General features: G+C 36.7%; 1 protein-coding gene across 1 annotated transcript in view; it reads left to right on the top strand.

The window, feature by feature from the left end:
* Positions 1 to 1,511: 1,511 nt before the first annotated feature.
* Positions 1,512 to 21,973, top strand: part of LOC128552719 (uncharacterized) — a gene marked incomplete at its 5' end in the record, with an annotated part of 44,322 nt that continues 23,860 nt past the window's right edge. Inside the window, 4 exons of the mRNA XM_053533767.1 lie at positions 1,512 to 1,692; positions 2,659 to 3,569; positions 6,311 to 6,588; positions 18,849 to 19,007. Of these exons, the coding sequence (XP_053389742.1) occupies positions 1,512 to 1,692; positions 2,659 to 3,569; positions 6,311 to 6,588; positions 18,849 to 19,007 (1,529 nt within the window). The remainder of the gene's footprint in view (positions 1,693 to 2,658; positions 3,570 to 6,310; positions 6,589 to 18,848; positions 19,008 to 21,973) is intronic.

The raw sequence follows: 21,973 nt of genomic DNA on the forward strand, positions 1-21,973 counted from the left end.
AGAATGTTCACCTTGATGATATCTAGGTCAAGTTTGAAACTGGGTCATGTGCCATAAAAAACTAGGTCAGAAGGTCAAATAATAAAAAAACCTTGTGACTTCTCTTGAGGCCATACTTTTCATGGGATCTGTATGAAAGTTGGTCTGAATGTTCATCTTGATGTTATCTAGGTCAATTTTGAAACTGGGTCAACTGCGGTCAAAAACTAGGTCAGTAGGTCTAAAATTATTTAAATCTTTTGACCTCTCTAGAGGCCATATTTTTCAATGGATCTTCATGAAAATTGATCTGAATGTTCACCTTGATGATATCTAGATCAGTTTCGAAACTGGGTCACGTGCGGTCAAAAACTAGGTCAGTAAGTATAAAAATAGAAAAACCTTGTGACCTCTCTAGAGGCCATATTTTTCATGAGATCTTCATGAAAATTAGTGAGAATGTTCACCTTGATGATATCTAGGTAAAGTTCAAAACAGGGTCACATACCTTCGAAAACTAGGTCCATTGGTCAAATAATAGAAAAACCTTGTGACCTCTCTAGAGACCATATTTTTCAATAGATCTTCATGAAAATTGGTCAGAATTTTTATCTTGATAATATCTAGGTCAAGTTCAAAACTGGGTCACATGAGCTCAAAAACTAGGTCACTATGTCAAATAATAGAAAAAACGACGTCATACTCAAAACTGGGTCATGTGGGAAGAGGTGAGCGATTCAGGACCATCATGGTCCTCTTGTTTTTACTGGCAAAGCTCTAATTCAGTGTCAAGCACTGAGAAAAGTCGAGCGCGCTGTCTTACGGACAGCTCTTGTTTATTTCTGCGACCTTCGAGAAAAGCAGGAATTAATTTTTGCGGTTTTCATATACCGGAAGTAAATTCTGTGCATGGGAAATAGCAACCACATTTACTACGTCATAATTAACGACTCAAATGCATATCGTTCTCGTCAGTTATGTATTGGTGGCATTATCTAGGTCAGAATCTAGGACAGTGAAGTTGGCGCAGCTGATTTATGTTTAAATCTGATTTCTTTTCATTACCGTGAATGATAAAAAATCAGAGTTAAAAATAAATACTGTAGGTCTAGTACCGGTAATTCATTTTGAAAGACATTTTCATGAAATGTAATACTGCTGGTAGAAAAATTTACGATTTATTTACAAATGTATACAAATGCAAAATCTAGTACATAGTCCGTTCGCAGTCCATTCAGTTACAACAGTTACAACACACCTTTAATTAGTTTGTTTAACTTTTCATAAACCTAGAGTGTTTTGTGATATACAGTTGTAAAGATTACAAGCCCGAAACGGTAACCATTTATTCGTGGACAATAGATTGATACAATAACAAAAGCAATCAACCGCAATCGATAACTTGACAGCAGACAAAAAACTCGTGAGCTAAAGATAACAGGTCCTTATTTTAAGCGAAATATCAAAGTTTATTTCTACGTCAAAAAATTCTGCTGATAGTTTAAATGTGCGGAGTTAATAAAAACCCGCAGAATTAACCCGCTATACAGTATATAAGAATTGTTTTTATTGTGTAATATCAGGTCATGGCTGGGCAGCATTGCTTATAGCTGGAAACGATAGAAGGGATACTGTAGCAAAATCATTTAAAGAAGATGTTAAAGAAGTACACAAAGTGATTATATCGAAATGTCCACTGGTAATGGGAGTCAGGTAAGTATAATCTTAATGCTTGGGAACTTCTTTAAAGAAGAATTTTTTTACCATGGCTCATTTTAAATTTAATGTCAAAAGCTACAGAATTTAGTCTAAGAGATGAAAAATGTTTTTTACAAAGCTTAGGGGCATCTATGACCTAGAGGTTCAAAATTGCTTATTCGTCACCATCATTGCTCTAAACCCTTCTTGGGATATAGAATCCTGTTATATGACTAAATTACCTAGTTTGCTTCAGCAGTGGTCTGTGGTTCTAAGAAATCCCCCCCCCACCTCCCATCATTCTACAAAGGATGGTTCTTCCTCCACCATTAAACTTCCCCTCCCAAATTTGTTCAAATGGGGTCTCTTGGCTCCATTTAGGGGCCACTAATGCCCAACATACAAATACCTTTAAATGACTTCTTCTCATGAACTGCTAGAAGGATCCTCATCAGAATTTGTTTGTAGCATTATTATAAGGTCCTCTCCCAATTTTGTTCAAATAGGGTTACTTGGCCCATTTTAGGGGCGAAAGAGCCAAAATTAGAAATACCTTTAAATGACTTCTTCTCATGAACAGATTGATGAATCTTCATCAAACTTGGTCCGTAGCATCATTATAAGGTCCTCTCCCAAATTTCTTCAGATGGGGGCACTTGGCTCATTTAAGGGGCTGCTGGCCAAAGTAAGAATTACCTTAAATAACGTCTTCTCATGAACGGCTTCATCAAACTTGGTCTGTATCATCATTAAAAAATCTTCTCACAATTGATTCAAATTGGGGCACTTGGCCCCTTTTAAGGGGCCGATAGAGCCAAAATTAGAAATGCCTTTAGGGAAGGTTGGTGTACGAATTGTCTGGGTTTCAGCGATCAAGGTTTTACTGTAATAGATAAGAAATATAGAAAAATGTAACCTTGACAAAAAAACAACAATGTTTTACTTTGTTTGATTTTAATGTCTTTCACTTCTTAATTTTAGAGCTGACCATGTGCAGACAGTGCACCCAGAGATACCAGGGCAGCAAGATAATATACTAGATAAAATTAAAAAGTCTGTTACAAATTTGACAAACATTAGTGGTATTCATACATTGCTTGTGTATCTCTCTGGTCATTATAAGCCACTGAAGGGTGGATTTGAACTGAGTCATTATAATTCAGTGGAGGGAGAACTTCAGAAAGAGACAACATTCCAGTATCTTTCATTGAAAGGATTGCAAGATATAATTGTTACCATTTTAAATGGGTCAGCATCTGTCAGAGAAGGACATACAGCCTCAAAGCGTGCAATAGTATTTTTAGACTGTTGTTCAGCTCCAGCAGTTACAACACCATCCGTAGAGAACGTACTTCCAAGTGACAGTGAACAACAGTCTTCAGCCAACCTTTCACAAGCTGCTTCGGGAGACGCAAATTCTCAGGAAAAGTGTAGCTGGATTGAAGAGCTATCTGCTTTTAAACTGGATCCAGACATTAGCATCGTGGCAATCAATGCATGTAGGTCAGACCAGTATTCTTTTCAAGAAAAAGGAGGGAGTGTATTTAGAAGATTTCTTATTCAAGGCCTTACCAGGGTTGCGCTTGGAGGAGTTTGTGAGATTGATCAATGTGATCACTGTCATATATCAGGGGATTTTGTGACGGTTGGAAACTTGCATACCTACATATCAGATCATCTGACGAAATTTCGTAAAATGTATCCCAGTGACCCTGTCATGAATGTCTACAATGCTAGTGGTCTTGATGCAAAGATAGGCTATGTTATTAACTTCAAAGCTGATTTACAGTTTACTTACAGGTTAAAGGAGAAAGTGATTGCTGATACAATTCCACAAAGAATGTTTAGTGAGCTATCTGAACTGCAAAGTTTGCTGTTTGACAGATATGTAGGTATGTGTTAGTACAAGAAGTTTAGCTTTACATCATTTATTTTCAATTTTACTGAAAATTTGTCAAGATTTGTGATTTTATGACTACTCTTTGTCTGATTATTGTCTGGTTATATAGAATGGCATGCATGGATAGTTTTTATACGCCCGTTTGAAAAATGGGACGTATTATGGGAACGCCCCTGGCAGGCTGGCGGGCGGGCGGGCAGCGTCCACAGACATTGTCCGGAGCATATCTTCTTCATGCATGGAGGGATTTTGATGAAACTTGGCGCAATTGTTCACCATCATGAGACGGAGTGTCATGTGCAAGAACCAGATCTAAGGTCAAGGTCACACTTAGAGGTCAAAGGATACAAGAATGAAAACTTTGTCTGGAGCATTTCTTCTTCATGCATGGCGGGATTTTGATGTAACTTGGCACAATTGTTCACCATCATGAGACAGAGTGTCATGCGCAAGAACCAGGTCCCTAGGTCTAAGGTCAAGGTTACACTTTGAGGTCAAAGGTCAAATTCAAGAATGACTTTGTCCGGAGCATATCTTCATGCTTGGAGGATTTTTGATGAAACTTGGCACAACTGTTCACCATCATGAGACGGAGTGTCGTGCGCAAGAACCAGGTCCCTAGGTCTAAGGTCAAGGTCACACTTAGAGATCAAAAATCAAATTCAAGAATGACTTTGTCCGGAGCATATCTTTTTCATGCATGGAGGGATTTTGATGTAACTTGACACAATTGTTCACCATCATGAGATGGAGTGTCATGTGCAAGAACCAGGCCCCTAGGTCTAAGGTCAAGGTCACACTTAGAGGTCAAAGGATACAAGGATGAAAACTTTGTCTGGAGCACTTCTTCTTCATGCATGGAGGGATTTTGATGTAACTTGGCACAATTGTACACCATCATGAGACGAAATGTCATGCGCAGGTCCCTTCTTTAGAATTACTTCCCTTTGTTATTACTATAAATAGCTTGTATCGTAACTTTTTCTTTACTAGTCGTAGGGAAAAATCGAGACCACTTTTCTGTAGTACAACATGCATGTTACATCCAATTCTGAGGTGTATTTTGACCTATCTCTACCTGGTAAGGATTTTTGTGTGGACTTGGTAAGGATTTTTGTGTGGACTTACAATTTTTTTGGGGGGATTTTTTTTTTTACAGATTAACTTCCCTTAGTTGTTACCATAAATAACTTATATTGTAACTTTTTTATAATTGACTGTAGGGAAAAACCAAGACCGCTTTTCTGTGGTACAACATAGATGTTACTTTCAAATTTTAAAAGCCCGCCCGCTTAGCTCAGTAGGTAAGAGCGTTGGTCTATGGATCGCAGGGTCGCGAGTTCGATCCTCGGGCGGGGCGTATGTTCTCCGTGACTATTTGATAAACGACATTGTGTCTGAAATCATTAGTCCTCCACCTCTGACTCATGTGGGGAAGTTGGCAGTTACTTGCGGAGAACAGGTTTGTACTGGTACAGAATCCAGGAACACCGGTTAGGTTAACTGCCTGCCGTTACATGACTGAAATACTGTTGAAAAATGGCGTTAAACCCAAAACAAACAAACAAACTTTCAAATTTTAGGTGTATTTTAAGGTATCTCTACCAGGTAAGGAGTTTTTATGTGGATTTAGAAAAACAAAAGAATTACAATTATTACTACCACAAAATTAAAATTCCATTTGCAAATACAGGTGCTAGTGTAAAGAAACTTGCTGTGACGGGCGTATATTGTGACATTCTGGCACTCTTGTTTTTAATTGACCGTAGGGAAAAACCAAGACCACTTTTCTGTGGTACAACATAGATGTTACTTTCAATTTTAGGTGTATTTTAAGGTAAAAAAACAAAAGAATTACAATAATTACTACACAACCACAGAATTAAAATTCCATTTGCAAATACAGGTGCTAGTGTAAAGAAATTTGCTATGACGGGCGTATATTGTGACATTCTGGCACTCTTGTTTGATACTGACTGGACTACAGAGCTTATTGATTTTGGAAATTTATATTTTGCCCAGTTTTGACCAGAGCTTTAGAATAATTTGGAATTCCTTTAACTTTAATCACTGTCAGCTGATGAGTTCATTCATAATTTTGACATGTCCAAAACATTGCGGAATAATAATAATTTCACTTGGGTAATGATTACATTTTACTAGGACTTTATCATAGACTCCCTGTGTAAAATCTCAAACTTTAAACTAAAATAAACTTTAAGGTATTAAATCCATATAATATTTGAATGAAACTTCGAAAAAAAAAACAAAGACAAATATCAAACAGGGAATGCCACGCACCAAAAATGCAGCCTCCTCAAAACGAAACCCACGAAGTTTGTAGCATCATCTGGAGCATGTGCAGTGAAAATTTGATTTCTAAAATAATGTGATATTTATTTCTAAAGTCACTATATGTTCATTGTAATTATACTTTATTATGCCCAAGTGGAAACTGGCAGGTACTCGAAAATGCAGCTCTCTGATTGGTCAGTTAGAACCCCTAATGTACGATGATGTCATGATAAAGTTATGAATACATGTATATTATATTTGAATATGACGTACAATTGTGGAGCTTCTGTAACTTTGAGTTACATGTATGTTTTTCGTCTGCTTATTCACAAAACTTGCTCAGAATCTTCAGACAATCTATGGTTCTCTAATATATTTTAGTTTTAAATGTTGAATATTTCTAGTTTGTTTTTAAAACAAATATATATTTTATTTCAGAGAAAATGGAGCTTGATGTTGGTGAAACCCTAAAGCTAAGTAATGCAGATTTTAATGGCATTCTGTGTGTGGAAGTTGAGAAGGGGCCTAAGAGCCACCAGAGGGATAGATTGGAAAGCTTAGATAGAATAATGACGGCTTGGAATGCTAAACGAGAACTTGTAGTCTCATTAAGAACCTTGCCTGAAATTTACAGAGGCATGGTCGGGATATTTATGCCCTTTGGTGAGACCGTGATGCCAGTTTTAGATTTCCTGTTAAAGAGTACTTGTGTCGGGGTTAGTATATTTTAAAAACCTTTGCTCCTATTTGCATATAATTGACCTATGTGATGGTGCTGTGTCCATTGCCAGACTTACTTTACATGTTTTTGTGCCCCCCCCCCCTCAAAGAGTGGTGGGGGCATATAGATTTGCTCTTGTTCGTGCGTCCGTCCGAAGTTCGTGACGCGCCTAGCTCAAAAAGTATTTGATGTAAATTGATGAAACCTTGCATGAGTCTTTATCATGATATGAACTTGCGCACCTCCTATTTTTCGTCTGGCTCCGCCCCCTATTTTTAGAGTTATGGCCCCTGAAATAGTCAAATATGTACATTTTCACCTTGTGACACGCCTAGCTCAAAAAGTATTTGATATAGATTCATAAAACCTTGCCTGAGTCTTAATCATGATATGAACTTGCGCACCTCCTATTTTTCATCTGGGTTCGCCCCCTATTTCCAGAGTTATGGTCCCTGAAATAGTCAAAAATGCACATTTTCAGCTGGTGAAGCGCCTAGCTCAAAAAGTATTTAATATAAATTTATTAAACCTTGCATGAGTCTTTATCATGATATGAACTTGTGCACCTCCTATTTTTCATCCGGGTCCGCCCCCTATATCTAGAGTTATGGCCCCTGAAATAATCAAAAATACACATTTTCACCTTGTGGCGCGCCTAACTCAAAAAGTATTGCATATAAATTGATTAAACCTTGCATGAGTCTTTATCATGATATGAACTTGCGCGCCTCCTATGTTTTAGGAATATTTTACTCGCCCCGGCGTCAGCGTCGCCGTTGGTTTAAGTTTTTGATAAAGTCAAATATCTCTATTACTATCAAAGCTATTGACTTGAAACTTAAAATAGTGATATACTATCAAAGTCTCCACTAGGAGAAACAATCCCCATAAATCTGGTTTGAATTTTGACAGAGTTATGCCCCTTTTTAACTTAGAATTTTTGGTTAAAATTTTTGATAAAGTCAAATATCTCTGTTACTATCAAAGCTTTTGACCTGAAACTTAAAATACTTGTTTACCATCAAAGTCTACACCAGGAGAAACAATCCCCATAACTCTGATTTTTGAATTTTGACAGAATTATGGCCCTTTTTAACTTAGAATTTTTTGTTAAAATGTTTGATAAAGTCAGATATCTCTGTTACTATTAAAGCTTTTGACTTGAAACTCAAACTAGTTATTGACTACCAAAGTCTACACCAGGAGACACAATTCCAGTAACTCTGTTTAAATTTTGACAGAGTTATGTCCCTTTTTTACTTGGATTTTTATGCCCCCACTTTTTTTTGGGGGGGGGGGGGGCGCATATAGATTTGCCCTTGATTTGCATACTTAGGTGGCTATAGGAACAATAGGTAACTGTACTTTTTCTTTAATGTCATTCATTCCGTAAGGCTTTTATGTGGCTATTTTTCTCTTACGTGGCTAAAAGAACAATAGAGAGAACAAAAGAGTAGTCACATAAGTATCCATATGTAGACGTCTGTTCGTCCGTCCGTCCTCCGTCCGTCCGTCCTTCCTTCCGAGAATGTTGTGTCACGCCTAGCTCCAAACGTATTTGACCTAGAGTCACAAAACTTTACAGGAATGTTGGTCAGCATGTGTAGTTGTGCACCTGGGGTTTCGCGTCCAGATTCATTCAGTCATTTAGGAGTTATGGCCCCAGACTTTGTAAAAAATTGTCATTTTAATGTTGTGTCGCGCCTAGCTCCAGAAGTATTTGACGTAGAGTCACAAAACTTTACAGGAATGTTGGTCAGTTGTGCACCTGGGGTTTCGCATCCAGATTCTTTCAGTCTTCTAGGAGTTATAGCCCCTGACTCAGTAAAAAATTGGTCATTTTAATGTTGTGCCGCACATTATGACATAGCTCCAAAAGTATTTGACCTAGAGTCACCAAAGTTTACAGGAATGTTGGTCAGCATGTGCAGTTGTGCACCAGGGGTTTCGCATCCGGATTCATTCAGTCGTGTAGGAGTTATGGCCCCTGACTTAGTTAAATATTTGTCATTTTAATGTTGTGTCGTGCCTAGCTCCAAAAGTATTTGACCTAGAGTCACCAAAGTTTACAGGGATGTTGGTTAGCATGTGCATTTGTGCACCTGGGGTTTCGCGTCCGGATATATTCAGTCATGTAGGAGTTATGGCCCCTGACTTAGTTAAATATTTGTCATTTTAATGTTGTATTGCGCATAGCACCAAAAGTATTTGACCTAGAATCACCAAAGTTTACAGGAATGTTGTTCAGCATGTGCAGATGTGCACCTGGGGTTTCACGTCCGGTTCATTCAGTATTGTAGGAGTTATGGCCCCTGACCTAGGAAAAAATTTGTGTCCTTTGTCATGTAGTTGGGGCATCTGTGTCCCATGGACACATTTCTAGTTTTTACTGGCAACGCTCTAATTCAGAGTCAAGCACTGAGAAAAGTCTAGCGTGCTGTCTTACGGACAGCTCTTGTTTATCTGGGTCCGCTCCCTATTTTCAGAGTTATGGCCCCTGAAATAGTAAAAAAATGCACATTTTCACCTTGTGATGCACCTAGCTCAAAAAAGTATATGGTATAAATGGATGAAAACTTAAATGAGTCTTTATCATGATATGAACTTGCACACCTGTTATTTATTTGCTGCCCCCCCCCCCCCATTTTTAAAGTATTGGCCCCTGAAATAGTCAAAAAATGCACATTTTCACCTAATTATGTGCCTAACTCAAAAAGTATTTATTATAGTAATGTAAATTCATGAAACCTTGCTTGTGTCATTATCATAATGAGACCTTGCACACTTGGCATTCTTCTTGAGAATCTTAGCGTTTATTACAGAGTTATGGCCCTTGAAATAGCCAAAATAGTGGATTTTTTGTTTGTAATGCTCATAGCTCAAAAAGTATATGGTATAGAATAATGAATCCTTTTCATATTATTTTTTTGAGGCTATACCCCATTAAGACTGCAAACATTTGAATTATTCCCCCTTATTTGTGACAAATGTACCGGGGGGGGCACACCCTGTGCCCTACAGACACATTCTAGTTTTTAGCTCACCTGTCACATAGTGACAAGGTGAGCTTTTGTGATCACCCTTTGTCCGTCGTCAGTCCATGCGTCCTTGCATCAACAATTCCTTGTCTACATGATAGAGGTTTCCTTAATGATTTTATTTTAACCAAACTTGCACACAACTTGTATCACCATAAGATCTCGGTTCCTTTCTTGAACTGGCCAGATCCCTTTATAGGTTCGAGAGTTACGGCCCCTGAAAAGGCCAGAATTAGCTATTTTGACATTGTCTGCACAATAGCAACTTTATTTATGATTTGATTTTTACCAATCTTGCACACAATTTGTATCACCATAAGATCTTGGTTGCTTTCTTGAACTGGCCAGATTCCATTATGGGTTCAAGAGTTATAGCCCCTGAAAGGGCCAGAATTAGCTATTTTGACCTTGTCTGCACAATAGCAGCTTCATTTATGATTTACCATCGTTTAAATGACTGAAAAATTGTTGAAAAAGACGTTAAACCCGAACACACACACACTCATTTATGATTTTATTTTTACCAAACTTGCACACAACTTGTATCGCCATAAGATCTTGGTTCCTTTCTTTAACTGGCCAGATTCCAATATGGGTTCCAGAGTGACGGCCCCTGAAAGATCCAGAATTAGCTATTTTGACCACCTTGTCTGCACAGTAGCAGCTTCATTTATGATTTTTTTAACCAAACTTGCACAAAACTTGTGTCACCATAAGATCTCGGTTCCTTTCTTGAACTGGCCATGTCCCATTATCGGTTCAAAGTTATGGCCCCTGAAAGGGCCAAAATTAGTTATTTTGACCTTGTCTGCACAATAGCAGCTTCATTTATGATTTGATTCTAACCAAACTTGCACACAACTTGTATCACCACAAGATTTTGGTTCCTGTCTTTCACTGGCCAGATTCCATCATGGGTTCCAGAGTTATGGCCCCTTAAAGGTCCAAAATTTGCTATTTTGGCTTTTGCAGCCATATAGAGACTTCATTTATGATTTGATTTGATACAAACTTCCAAAATATCTTCAACAACAATAAATCTTGGATTCCATGACAAATCTGTCAGATCCGATCGTAGGTTCCAGCGTTATTTTATATCTGATTACCTCCCCTGATTGTAATCAAAATGGATTTATATCAGTAAGTACTTATCGGACTTATTTGAAATTTCATTATTGTCATTAGTTGGACTGAAACAATCAGGGTAGATATCTATGGACTGATTTTATGTCAAATTACCTCCCTTTATTTCAAATTAATCAAATGTATATCTCCGTAACTAATGAAGATACTGATCTGAAATTTCATTTATGTCAACAGATGGACCTGGACAGTCAGTGAAGATACATATTGACTAAATTTATTACAAATTACCTCCCTTTATATCGACATTTATCGATTGAATACTTACTAATATATCGTTGTATAGGCTTGTACTCTATATCTTCTACATGCATATACCAATGCATGATTACCTCTCCTGATTTTAGTAAAAATGGATTTATCTCGGTAAATATTTATAGAACTCATTTGAAATTTCATTATTGTCTTTAGTTGGACTGAGGCAATCAGGGTAGATAGCTATGGACCGATTTTATATCAAATTACCTCCCTTTGTTTCAAATTAAAATGGGTGTATCTCAGTAACCAATGAAGATACTGATTTGAAATGTCATTTGTGCCATCAGATGGACTCGGACAATCCGGGTAGATAACTTTTGACTGAATTTATGACAAATTATCTCCCTTCAGTTTATGTCAACGAATATATATCAGCAGCATCTAATAAGATTGGTTTTAAATGTTATTTATAACCTATACTGTGTTGGTGCGCCGTAGAACCCAAATAAATAAATAAATAAATGTTATTTAAGTCTTACAGGGTAAGGAATAGTCAGCATTTGAGCCTAGGACCCTCAAACTTTGTATGGAAATTGGCCTTGACTATGTGTTCGGGTTTAACGTCTTGGCCTTGACTAGGTCAGAAGTGACTGTTACAAGAAAATGTTTATCCTGATGATATTTAATGTGACACTGTATGCCTATGTGCTCTATGGCAAAACTTGATCATTTCATTTTGAGCATTGGTACTCAGGTGAGCGATATAGGGCCATCATGGCCCTCTTGTTTCATGAATCTTAACCAAATTTTGTAAGAAGCAATCTTAAGCAAGTTTCTCTAAAGCGTTTTGCTCTGCCCCTTTTAGGGGTTGTTAGAGCTAAAAAAGATAACCTTAAAACAGCTTCTTTTGATGAACCACTTGATTAGTCATCTGTAATCTTGATTTGTAGCATTCTGGTAAAATCCTCTTTAGACTTTGTTCAAATGGTTCTGCTTCACCTCTTTTCGGGGTTGTCAGAGGTAAAAAGAAGCATTTGATACAAACGGTTATGCTTGGTCCTTTTAGAGGGTGCCAGAGTTATAATGAGAGAAGATATTTAATGAACTTATCTACATGAACATAATCGATGGATCTCTACCACATTTGGTCTGAAGCATCCGTGTACAGTCCTCTCTAACTTTTATTTATCCCCCCACCAAAGGTGAAGGGGATATTAGAAATGCTCTCCGTCCGTGCGTCCGTCTGTCCGTCCGTCCGTCCGTCCGTGCGTCCGCAACGATCTTTGTCCGGACCATAACTCCAAAAGTACTTGAGGGATTTTCTTCAAACTTCATACACTGATAGAACACATTGGGAGGAAGTGCAGTGTGCAAGAACAATAACTCTACCTTGCCTATTTTTTGAGTTATTCCCCTTTATCTTATTTTCTTAAAAAATTTTGTCCGGAGCATAACTCCAAAAGTACTGGAGGGATTTTCTTCAAACTTCATACACTGATAGAACACATTGGGAGGAAGTGCAGTGTGCAAGAACAATAACTCTACCTTGCCTATTTTTTGAGTTATTCCCCTTTATCATATTTTCTTAAAACATTTTGTCCGGAGCATAACCCCAAAAGTACTGGAGGGATTTTCTTCAAACTTCATACACTGATAGAACACATTGGGAGGAAGTGCAGTGTGCAAGAACAATAACTCTACCTTGCCTATTTTTTGAGTTATTCCCCTTTATCATATTTTCTTAAAAAAATTTGTCCGGAGCATATCTTCTTCATGCATGGAGGGATTTTGATACATCTTGGCACAAATGTTTACCACCACGAGGCGGAGTGTCATACGCAAGAACCAGGTCCCTAGGTCTAAGGTCAAGGTCACACTTAGAGGTCAAAGGATACAAGAATAAAAACCTTGTCCGGAGCATTTCTTCTTCATGCATTGAGGGATTTTGATATAACTTGGCACAAATGTTCACCACCACGAGACGGAGTGTCATGCGCAAGATCCAGGTCACTAGGCCTAAGGTCAAGGTCACACTTAGAGGCCAAAGGTCAGATACAAGAATGACTGTCTGAAGCATTTCTTCTTCATGCATAGAGGGATTTTGATGTAACTTGGCACAATTATACACCATCATGAGACGAAGTGTCATGCGCAGTTCCCTTCTTTAGAATTACTTCCCTTTGTTGTTACTTTAAATAGCTTTTATTGTAACTTTTTCATTACTAGTCGTAGGGAAAAATCGAGACCACTTTTCTGTAGTACAACAAACATGTTAAATCCAGTTTTGAGGTGTATTTTGACCAGTCTCTTCCTGATAAAGATTTTTGTGTGGACTTCAAATATTTTTTTTTTTTTTTTTTTTTTTTTTTAAAGATTAACTTCCCTTAGTTGTTACTATAAATAACTTATATTGTAACATTTTTATAATTGACCCTAGGGAAAAAACAAGACCACTTTTCTGTGGTACAGCATAGATGTTACTCTCCAGTTTTAGGTGTATTTTATTAATTTTATTATATATAAGGTATCTCTACCTAGTAAGGAGTTTTTTTGTGGACTTTAAAAAACAAAAGACTTACAATGATTACTAAACAACCACAAAATTAACATTCCATTTGCAAATACAGCTGCTAGAGTAAAGAAATTTGCTTTGACGGGCATATATTGTGACATTCTGGCACTCTTGTTCCCTGTTAGCTTTCCATCCCTTCTTTTTACAGTAGCCATATAGAAAAACATCATAGCTATACTCTTCATGAAAATTAATAAAATTTAGCAGTAAACCACCTCACTACTGACTTATTCTTTCTTCCACATCTTAAAACCCCTGATGCGGACCACATCCTTCAATTATGATATGCCCGGTGGGGGGATTAGCCATGTCTGACATGGCTCTTGTTAGAATGGTTCTGATTGGCCCATTTTTGGAGCGTTAGACCTATAGAAAAACCTGTAAACAGCTCAAGAACGACTGATCTTCTCTTAACTAGGTCTGTTGCATATTTGCATTGAACTCTCAAATTTATATAAAAGGATCCACTTGGTCCAAGTTGGGTGCCACCAGATATAAAAATAGAAATACCTATAACAACATCTTCTGGGTGATGTTTCGTTAGAAAATTTGGTCTGGCATCTTTATATTGTTTAAAAATGGAAAAAAATCTTCAATCAACTTTTCACAACCCATTTGACAGAATTTCACACAACTTTGTCTGTAGATTCCTTGTATTTGTTCAAACTGTTCTGCTCAGCTGCTTTATGGTGCTGACATAACTAGAAATAGAGCCAAATATGTTTAAACAAACTTTTTATGCCCCCAATGGGAGGCATATAGTTTTTGAACCGTCTGTCAGTCTGTCGGTCTATCAGTCTGTCCGCAATTTTCGTGTCCGGTCCATATCTTTGTCATCGATGGATGGATTTTCAAATAACTTGGCATGAATGTGTATCACAGTAAGACGACGTGTCGCGCGCAAGACCCAGGTCTGTAGCTCAAAGGTCAAGGTCACACTTAGACGTTAAAGGTCATTTTTCATGATAGTGCATTCGTGTCCGGTCCATATCTTTGTCATCGATGGATGGATTTTCAAATAACTTGGCATGAATGTGTACCACAGTAAGACGACATGTCGCGCGCAAGACCCAGGTCCATAGCTCAAAGGTCAAGGTCACACTTAGACGTTAAAGGTTCTTTTTTTATGATAGTGCATTCGTGTCCTGTCCATATCTTTGTCATCCATGGATGGATTTTCAAATAACTTGGCATGAATGTGTACCACAGTAAGATGATGTGTCGCGCACAAGACCCAGGTCGGTATCTCAAAGGTCAAGGTCACACTTAGACGTTAAAGGTCATATTTCATGATAGTGCATTGATGGGCATGTCCGGTCCATATCTTTGTCATTCATGCATGGATTTTAAAATTTTTGGGCATGAATGTGTACCACAGTAAGACGACGTGTCGCGCGCAAGACCCAGGTCTGTAGGTCAAAGATCCTAAACTCTAACATCATTCAAAGTGCCATCGGGGGCATGTGTCATCCTATGGAGACAGCTCTTGTTCTCATGAAACTCTTGATGGATTTGCACCAAACATGGTCTGTAGCATCATGGTATGGTCTTCTGTCAAATTTTTATGCTCTAAACAATTTAGGGTTGGGATTATATAGTTGCTGCCTTCTTCTTTCCATCCCGAGATCTTTGTCCATATAAATTGACTTACAGTTTTAGGGATTAGGCCCAAACTTACAGAAATATGTCACCATGAAATTAACTTGTACAGTTTTTCAGAACATTTATGTGCCTTATCTGGTTTAAGAGTTCTGACCCTTTGAAATTCAACTGAAGTTGTATATTGTGCAGTACCTATATATGCATGGACCGAATACATCAAGCTTCAGTTTCCACGGAATCTGACTCAAAATTATAGAAATATATCACTGTGATTGCAACCTGGACATATTGTCAGGAAGTGAATGTGCTCTGTCCACATTAGGAGTTATGGCCCTTTGATGCCTTTTTTTAAAAAACTCCTCTTACAGTCTTCAACGGATCTATATAAACATATCTGACTTTATCTTGATATAATTTTGATGAAAGAATTGTTATGAATAAATGCGAAATAGTCACTAATCAAACAAAACAAACAAGGGTTAAGCAAGTAGTAATGTCACTGCTCCTATTTCGCATTTATTCATAACTATTCTTTCATCAAAATTGTATCAAGATAAAGTCAGAGCTACGAGATAAATACTATTTTTCAGATTTATCAGATGGTGGGCTATTAAAATCACTGCGTCCGTGGTCCGTCCGTCCGTCATTCCGTCCGTCCGTCCATCCGTCCGTTAACAATTTCTCGTTATCGCATCTCCTCAGAAACTACTGGGGGGATTTTGACCAAACTTTGTCAGAATGATGTATTGGTACCCCAGTTGTGTCCCCCTGAAAATCAGACTGGTTCAACAATTTATGAGTGAGTTATGGCCCTTTGTTTATTTCTATAATTTATATAGATTTATATAGGGAAAAACTTTGAAAACCTTCTTGTCCAAAACCACAGAGCCTAGGGCTTTGATATTTGGTATGAAGCATCATCTAGTGGTCCTCTACCAAGATGATTCAAATTATTTCTCTGGGGTCAAATATGACCCCACCCTGGGGGTCACATGGTTTATATAGACTTATATAGGGAAAAACTTTGTATAACCTCTTGTACAAAACCACAGGGCCTAGGGCTTTGATATTTTGTATGTGACATCATCTAGTAGTCTTCAACTAAGATTGTTCAAATTATACCCCTAGGGTCAAATATGGCCCCGCCCTGGGGGTCATATGGTTTACATAGACTTATATAGGGAAAAACTTTGAAAATCTTCTTGTCCAAACCACAAAGCCTAGGGCTTTGATACTTGTAATGTAGCATTATCTAGTGGTTCTCTACCAAGTTTGTTCAAATTATCCTCCTAGGGTTAAATATGGCCCCGCCCCAGGGGTCACATGGTTCATATAGACTTATATAGGGAAAAGCTTTTAAAATGTTCTTGTCAGTAACTACAACATTCAAACTTGGACCACATGTATATTTTTGAGTGGCAAGATGAACCTTGACATGAGTTGACCTTGATTTTGACCTAGTGACCTACTTTCACATTTCTGTAGCTACAGCCTTCAAATTTGGACCAAATGCATAATTTTGTGCACTGGAAAAAACTTTGACATTTATTTTGACCTAGTGACCTACTTTCACATTTTTTAAGGTACAGGCATCAAATTTGGACCATATGCATAGTTTCGTGTTTCAAAATGAAATTTGACATTGATTTTGACCTAGTGACCTACTTTCACATTTCTCAAGCTACAGCCTTCAAATTTGGACTACATGCATATTTTTGTGTACCGAAAAAAACTTTGACCTTGACATTGACCTAGTGACCTACTTTCACATTTTTGAAGATACAGGCTTCAAATTTGGACCACATGCATAGTTTTGTATTCTGAAATAAAATTTGACCTTGATTTTGACCTAGTGACCTACTTTTACATTTCTCAAGCTACAGCCTTCAAATTTGGACCACTTGCATAGTTTTGTGTACTGAAATGACCTTTGACCTTTACATTGACCTAGTGACCTACTTTCACATTTTTAAGGTACAGGCTTCAAATTTGGACCACATGCATAGTTTTGTATTCCGAAATAAAATTTGACCTTGATTTTGACCTAGTGACCTACTTTTACATTTCTCAAGCTACAGCCTTCAAATTTGGACCACATGTTTTGTGTACCGAAACAAACTTTGACCTTTACATTGACCTAGTGACCTACTTTCACATTTTTGAAGGTACAGGCTTCAAATTTGGACCACATGCATAGTTTTATATTCCGAAGTAAAATTTGACCTTGATTTTGACCTAGTGACCTACTTTTACATTTCTCAAGCTACAGCCTTCAAATTTGGACCACTTGCATAGTTTTATGTACCGAAATGAACTTTGACCTTAAGATTGACCTAGTGACCTACTTTCACATTTCTGTAGCTACAGGCTTCAAATTTAGGACCACATGCATAGTTTTGTGTACAGAAACAAACTTTGACCTTGACATTGACCTAGTGACCTACTTTCACATTTTTGAAGGTACAGGCTTCAAATTTGGACCACATGCATAGATTTGTGTTGTGTACGGAAATGAAATTTGACCTTGAAGTAGTCAATAAGTCTTGAAATTTGGAACACTCAAAAATGGCACATTGGTGGGCGCCAAGATCACTCTGTGATCTCTTGTTAACAAGATCTTTTTTGTTTTTTTAAACAGAAAACCATCAATCATCAATTAATATATAAATGATACTCCAAATTATCAGAACAGATAACTCCTGTGTCAGTTTTCAACGGGCCTAGCCCAAGGAACAGAACTGCATTGCTATTAATTGAACTTGCACATTTTGTTAGTCTATAGTCAAAGGTACATTGAAGTAGAATTTTGTTGCTCCCTTTACTAAACTTATGGATAAAATCTGGTATTTCCTTAATTATGATAAAAAATAAACTTCCCTCCGAACTAAAAAGTAATAAATTTCCAGCCTTAGAAAGATTGTTTGCTTAACAGACTGCGATGTTTGATTCTTGTTTCATTGTAATTTGCTTTTTATCAGCGTCATTAAATAGCTTCAGAAGACTGTACATCCTTCTGTCTTCAGTTCTGGTCAAAAGCTTGCCAGTCCACCTGCTTATCACAAAAGCAGATTGCGGGGATGTTGATTTAGCCGCTAGGTAAAGTGTATGTTCTCTGTGACGATCGATAAAAGGCATTGTGTCTGAAATAATTCATCCCGCACATATGATTTATGTTGACAAGTTCGCAACTGTTACTTGCATGGGAATCTAGAAACACCGGTTGGGCTAGCTGCCCACACTTACATAACAAAAATACTGTTTGGAAAAAAAAACACTAAACCCAAAACAAAGAAACAAAAGCTTGCCAAGATGGGTCTTACTAATAAAATCTGCAAAAACATCCTTTAATTGGAAGCAAAGAATGCTGCCAAGAAGAATGATAGTAGACTGTTTGATTGAGTCTGTTCATGAGAGGTAATGAAATGTGCAACACCTCTCACGCCCTTTAGCACCGGCTTAAGCGGAACTCTATTACACATATGTTGAATGGACTCCATGCTCCCAAAGCACCAGAAAATATAACATCACTGAATCCAAGTACGGGGAGACTTTTTACAGCCGCCACATCACACTAAAAGATTGCTGTTGTGATAGTTAAGATAGTTTATAAAATCTTTAAAAAGATCCTTTGGAAGGAAGTCCGTCAATTCAGCTAAGTTCGTGTGCAAATAAAGTAACTGTTAACATGGATATATCTTGCAGACAGAAGAAAAGGATCACGCTACAATTTTTAAGACAAAACTTGGTGAAGACTTTGACAAGCTTTCAGATGATGCAAATGATGAACAGACAAGTACTGCAATGGAAAAATTCAGTGAACATCTAATAAATCTTGATGATGCCTTGCAAAAATGTCCAGAGGTACGTTTTCTATCCACTTTTGTATGTAAGTAGGAAGTCGAATTGCTGCTTTGAAATATGACTGCCATTGAATTCAGACACTGAACTGCACTAAAAGTGTAGATAACTGGGTGTTACAATTCCTTTATATATGCCGTTTAAAAAAAGGACATAATAGATGATGACGCTTGCGTATTGCACAATAAATCCAAGAACCTGTGTTCTCACCAAAAACGTAGGTTCTCACTCCAGATCACAAGTTTTTCAGAGAACCTAGGTTCTGACTTGAAAAATGTATAATTTCTCTGAGAACGTAGGTTCTGGGCCGAGAACTTATGTTTTCGTTTCAGAACACAAGTTTTTTCTTTCCAGAAAGCAGATCAGTCCAACCTGAGATCCTAGGTTTTTATTGGATAATAAATTCCCAGCTCAGGGGTTTTCATTGGCTAATCGTTTATTCTGTTATTACTCTCCAATGCAGTCGGCATTTTCAATCGCACGAAGCATTAAATATCTGTTATCAGAATATAGATTGAATATTTTTTTTAGAAATAACTGTGTCTCATGCAGAGCAGTTTCTGATTTCGGTTCGAAAAATGTTGTCGGATTTGGCAAGGAAAGCTGAAATTGTACCCGACTATTCTAGAATCGTGCAAGGGGTATTTAAGTTTTAACTTTTAAAGTTGGGAGGAAACAAACTTTTAGAAGTATTTGCTGATAAAAGCCAGGAGGACAGAATAAAAGAATAAGAAAAATAAAATATTGAACTTGACTACATATTACAATTGGATCAAAATAAAATGAAATGAAACTTAGATAATTTACATGTTTATTTAGGATACTGGATGCACTCAAATTTATACAAATGGAACCTGCTGGGCAATTAAGATGTACCAATGATAAACTTAACCAGTTAAGCTTAAGTAATTTGTTTGACAATTTTAATACAAACATGTATGGGTTTTAAATCTAGCTATTTTCCTTCCGTATAAAGAATAACGGATCAGTATGTGAAAGAATGGCAAATGACCATAAATGCTACACCTAACTCAAATATGTAAATTTCAAGAATACTTTTGAATTTGAAAGTTATTTATGTAATATTAAAACAACTGTTTAAAAAAATTATATAAGTTAGATTTAGTGATGTGAGAAATCAAAATACAACAAAACAAATGATAATTCCACTCTAAAGAGAACCTTTACATGTTCAAATTTAATTCAAAATTGTCATTAAGTCGCTGATCTCATTTTGAAGTAAAATATACACCATTTCTTAACAATTCGATGTTGAAAATTAAGCCATTTAGTTATTTTAATTTTTATAGAAGAGCATTTTTCTTTTAGTTTCAATTTTTAAAACTTAGCAAAAATCCTAAAGAAGAGTACTTTTGTAGTTTCTGTTTAAATAAGTTCTCAGACATTCTGCACATCTGCCTAGACAACAAGTAAAATGAACACTAATTAATAATTAACATGAAAAACTGATGCAACGTATTAAAGCATACACAGAAATACCCGAAATTATAGCTGTTCGTTAGATATCTCATGTATTTTTAGAATTAAATTAGTTACAAATCCTTTGTTTAATCGAAACAATAAAGATAATATTTATAATGCTTTGAATGCTTTTCAACGTAATAAACTCATTCATGGATACAAATTTTGATATCGTCTTTCTTTAATTTCATTATTTCTCCGTTTATAGTTAGGCCCAATCTTCAAATAATTCATGCGGAACATTATATAAGTCGAACGTAAATTCCTAGTCAGATACTAATAAGGAAGTGTCTAGGGGTACGGATCCGTACCTCTAGACAAGCCTGTTAGGGGTTTTCTAGGGGTACGGACCTCCGTTTTTCTAGAGATTAAGGGTCATTTACATTTCAAATTTTGTTGAAAAAAAAAAACAAATAACGTTTCATCAGAATTCACCTTAAACTTGGATCTAAATGGTTTACAGATAACAACATTCATCCGATTTGTTACATTTTCTTTCGGAACGTAAATAACCGAGGAACACCAAATAAATCACGAAGTTTCGAACTGGCAGAAAAAAAAGATATAAAGATTAAACAAAATAATTTTAAGTATGTTGGGGGAAAACTATTTTTAATTGATAATTAGCCCTTAGTGTATTTACGTTTTTCACACATTTGGTAGCCGTTACGAGATACATGGGACGTTTTCACAAACAGTTTCTTTTACTTAATGTCGCTTAATTGATTATCAAAGTTCCGTGCCAATTATCATTATACAACAATGTACATTGTTAAATAACAAAATAGATTGGTGCATATTATTATGCCTAATTTATTTATTTATTTGCTGAATTTCAAATAGAATTCATTTAAGGGATAGATTCATTCATTAATCTAGCTGTTATCAACAGTTTATTTGACAACAAAACTAATTCCTATCGGCACAGAACAGTGTATTCATTTGGAGTTCCTTGGTTATTTAGGTTTTGAAAGAGAAGGTAAACAATCGGACGAACGCTGGTATCTGTAAACCAATTAGATCCAAGTTTTAAGTGAAGACTGGTTAAGACTTTGTTGTTATTTCATTTTCAACAAAATTTAAAATATAAATAACCATAAATCTCTAGAAAAAGAGGTCCGTACCCCTAGAAAACCCCTAACAGGCTTGTCTAGAGGTACGGATCCGTACCCCTAGACACTTCCTACTAATAATTCAGGTTTCGGATTTTTAGGACTGGTCTTCCAGTTTCTGCAATTCGATTGGCTTATATAATTTTATTAAAATATTTTTCAGATTAAAGTACTTATAATTATCGATTAAATGTGTTTAGCACACTTTTTTCAGAAAGGGTATTTGTAATAAGGAATTCTTTCTGTGTTCGAATGTGCATTTACTTCGACTGACCGGCCATGTGACATTCTGTATAGAATTGTTGCTTTATGGGTGGTCACATTAAAGTATATAAAACAAGATTCCTTGCTGTTACTGTAACAAAACTTATGATA

This window comes from Mercenaria mercenaria, unplaced genomic scaffold (genome assembly GCF_021730395.1).
Source record: "Mercenaria mercenaria strain notata unplaced genomic scaffold, MADL_Memer_1 contig_3083, whole genome shotgun sequence".
NCBI classification, from domain to species: domain Eukaryota; kingdom Metazoa; phylum Mollusca; class Bivalvia; order Venerida; family Veneridae; genus Mercenaria; species Mercenaria mercenaria.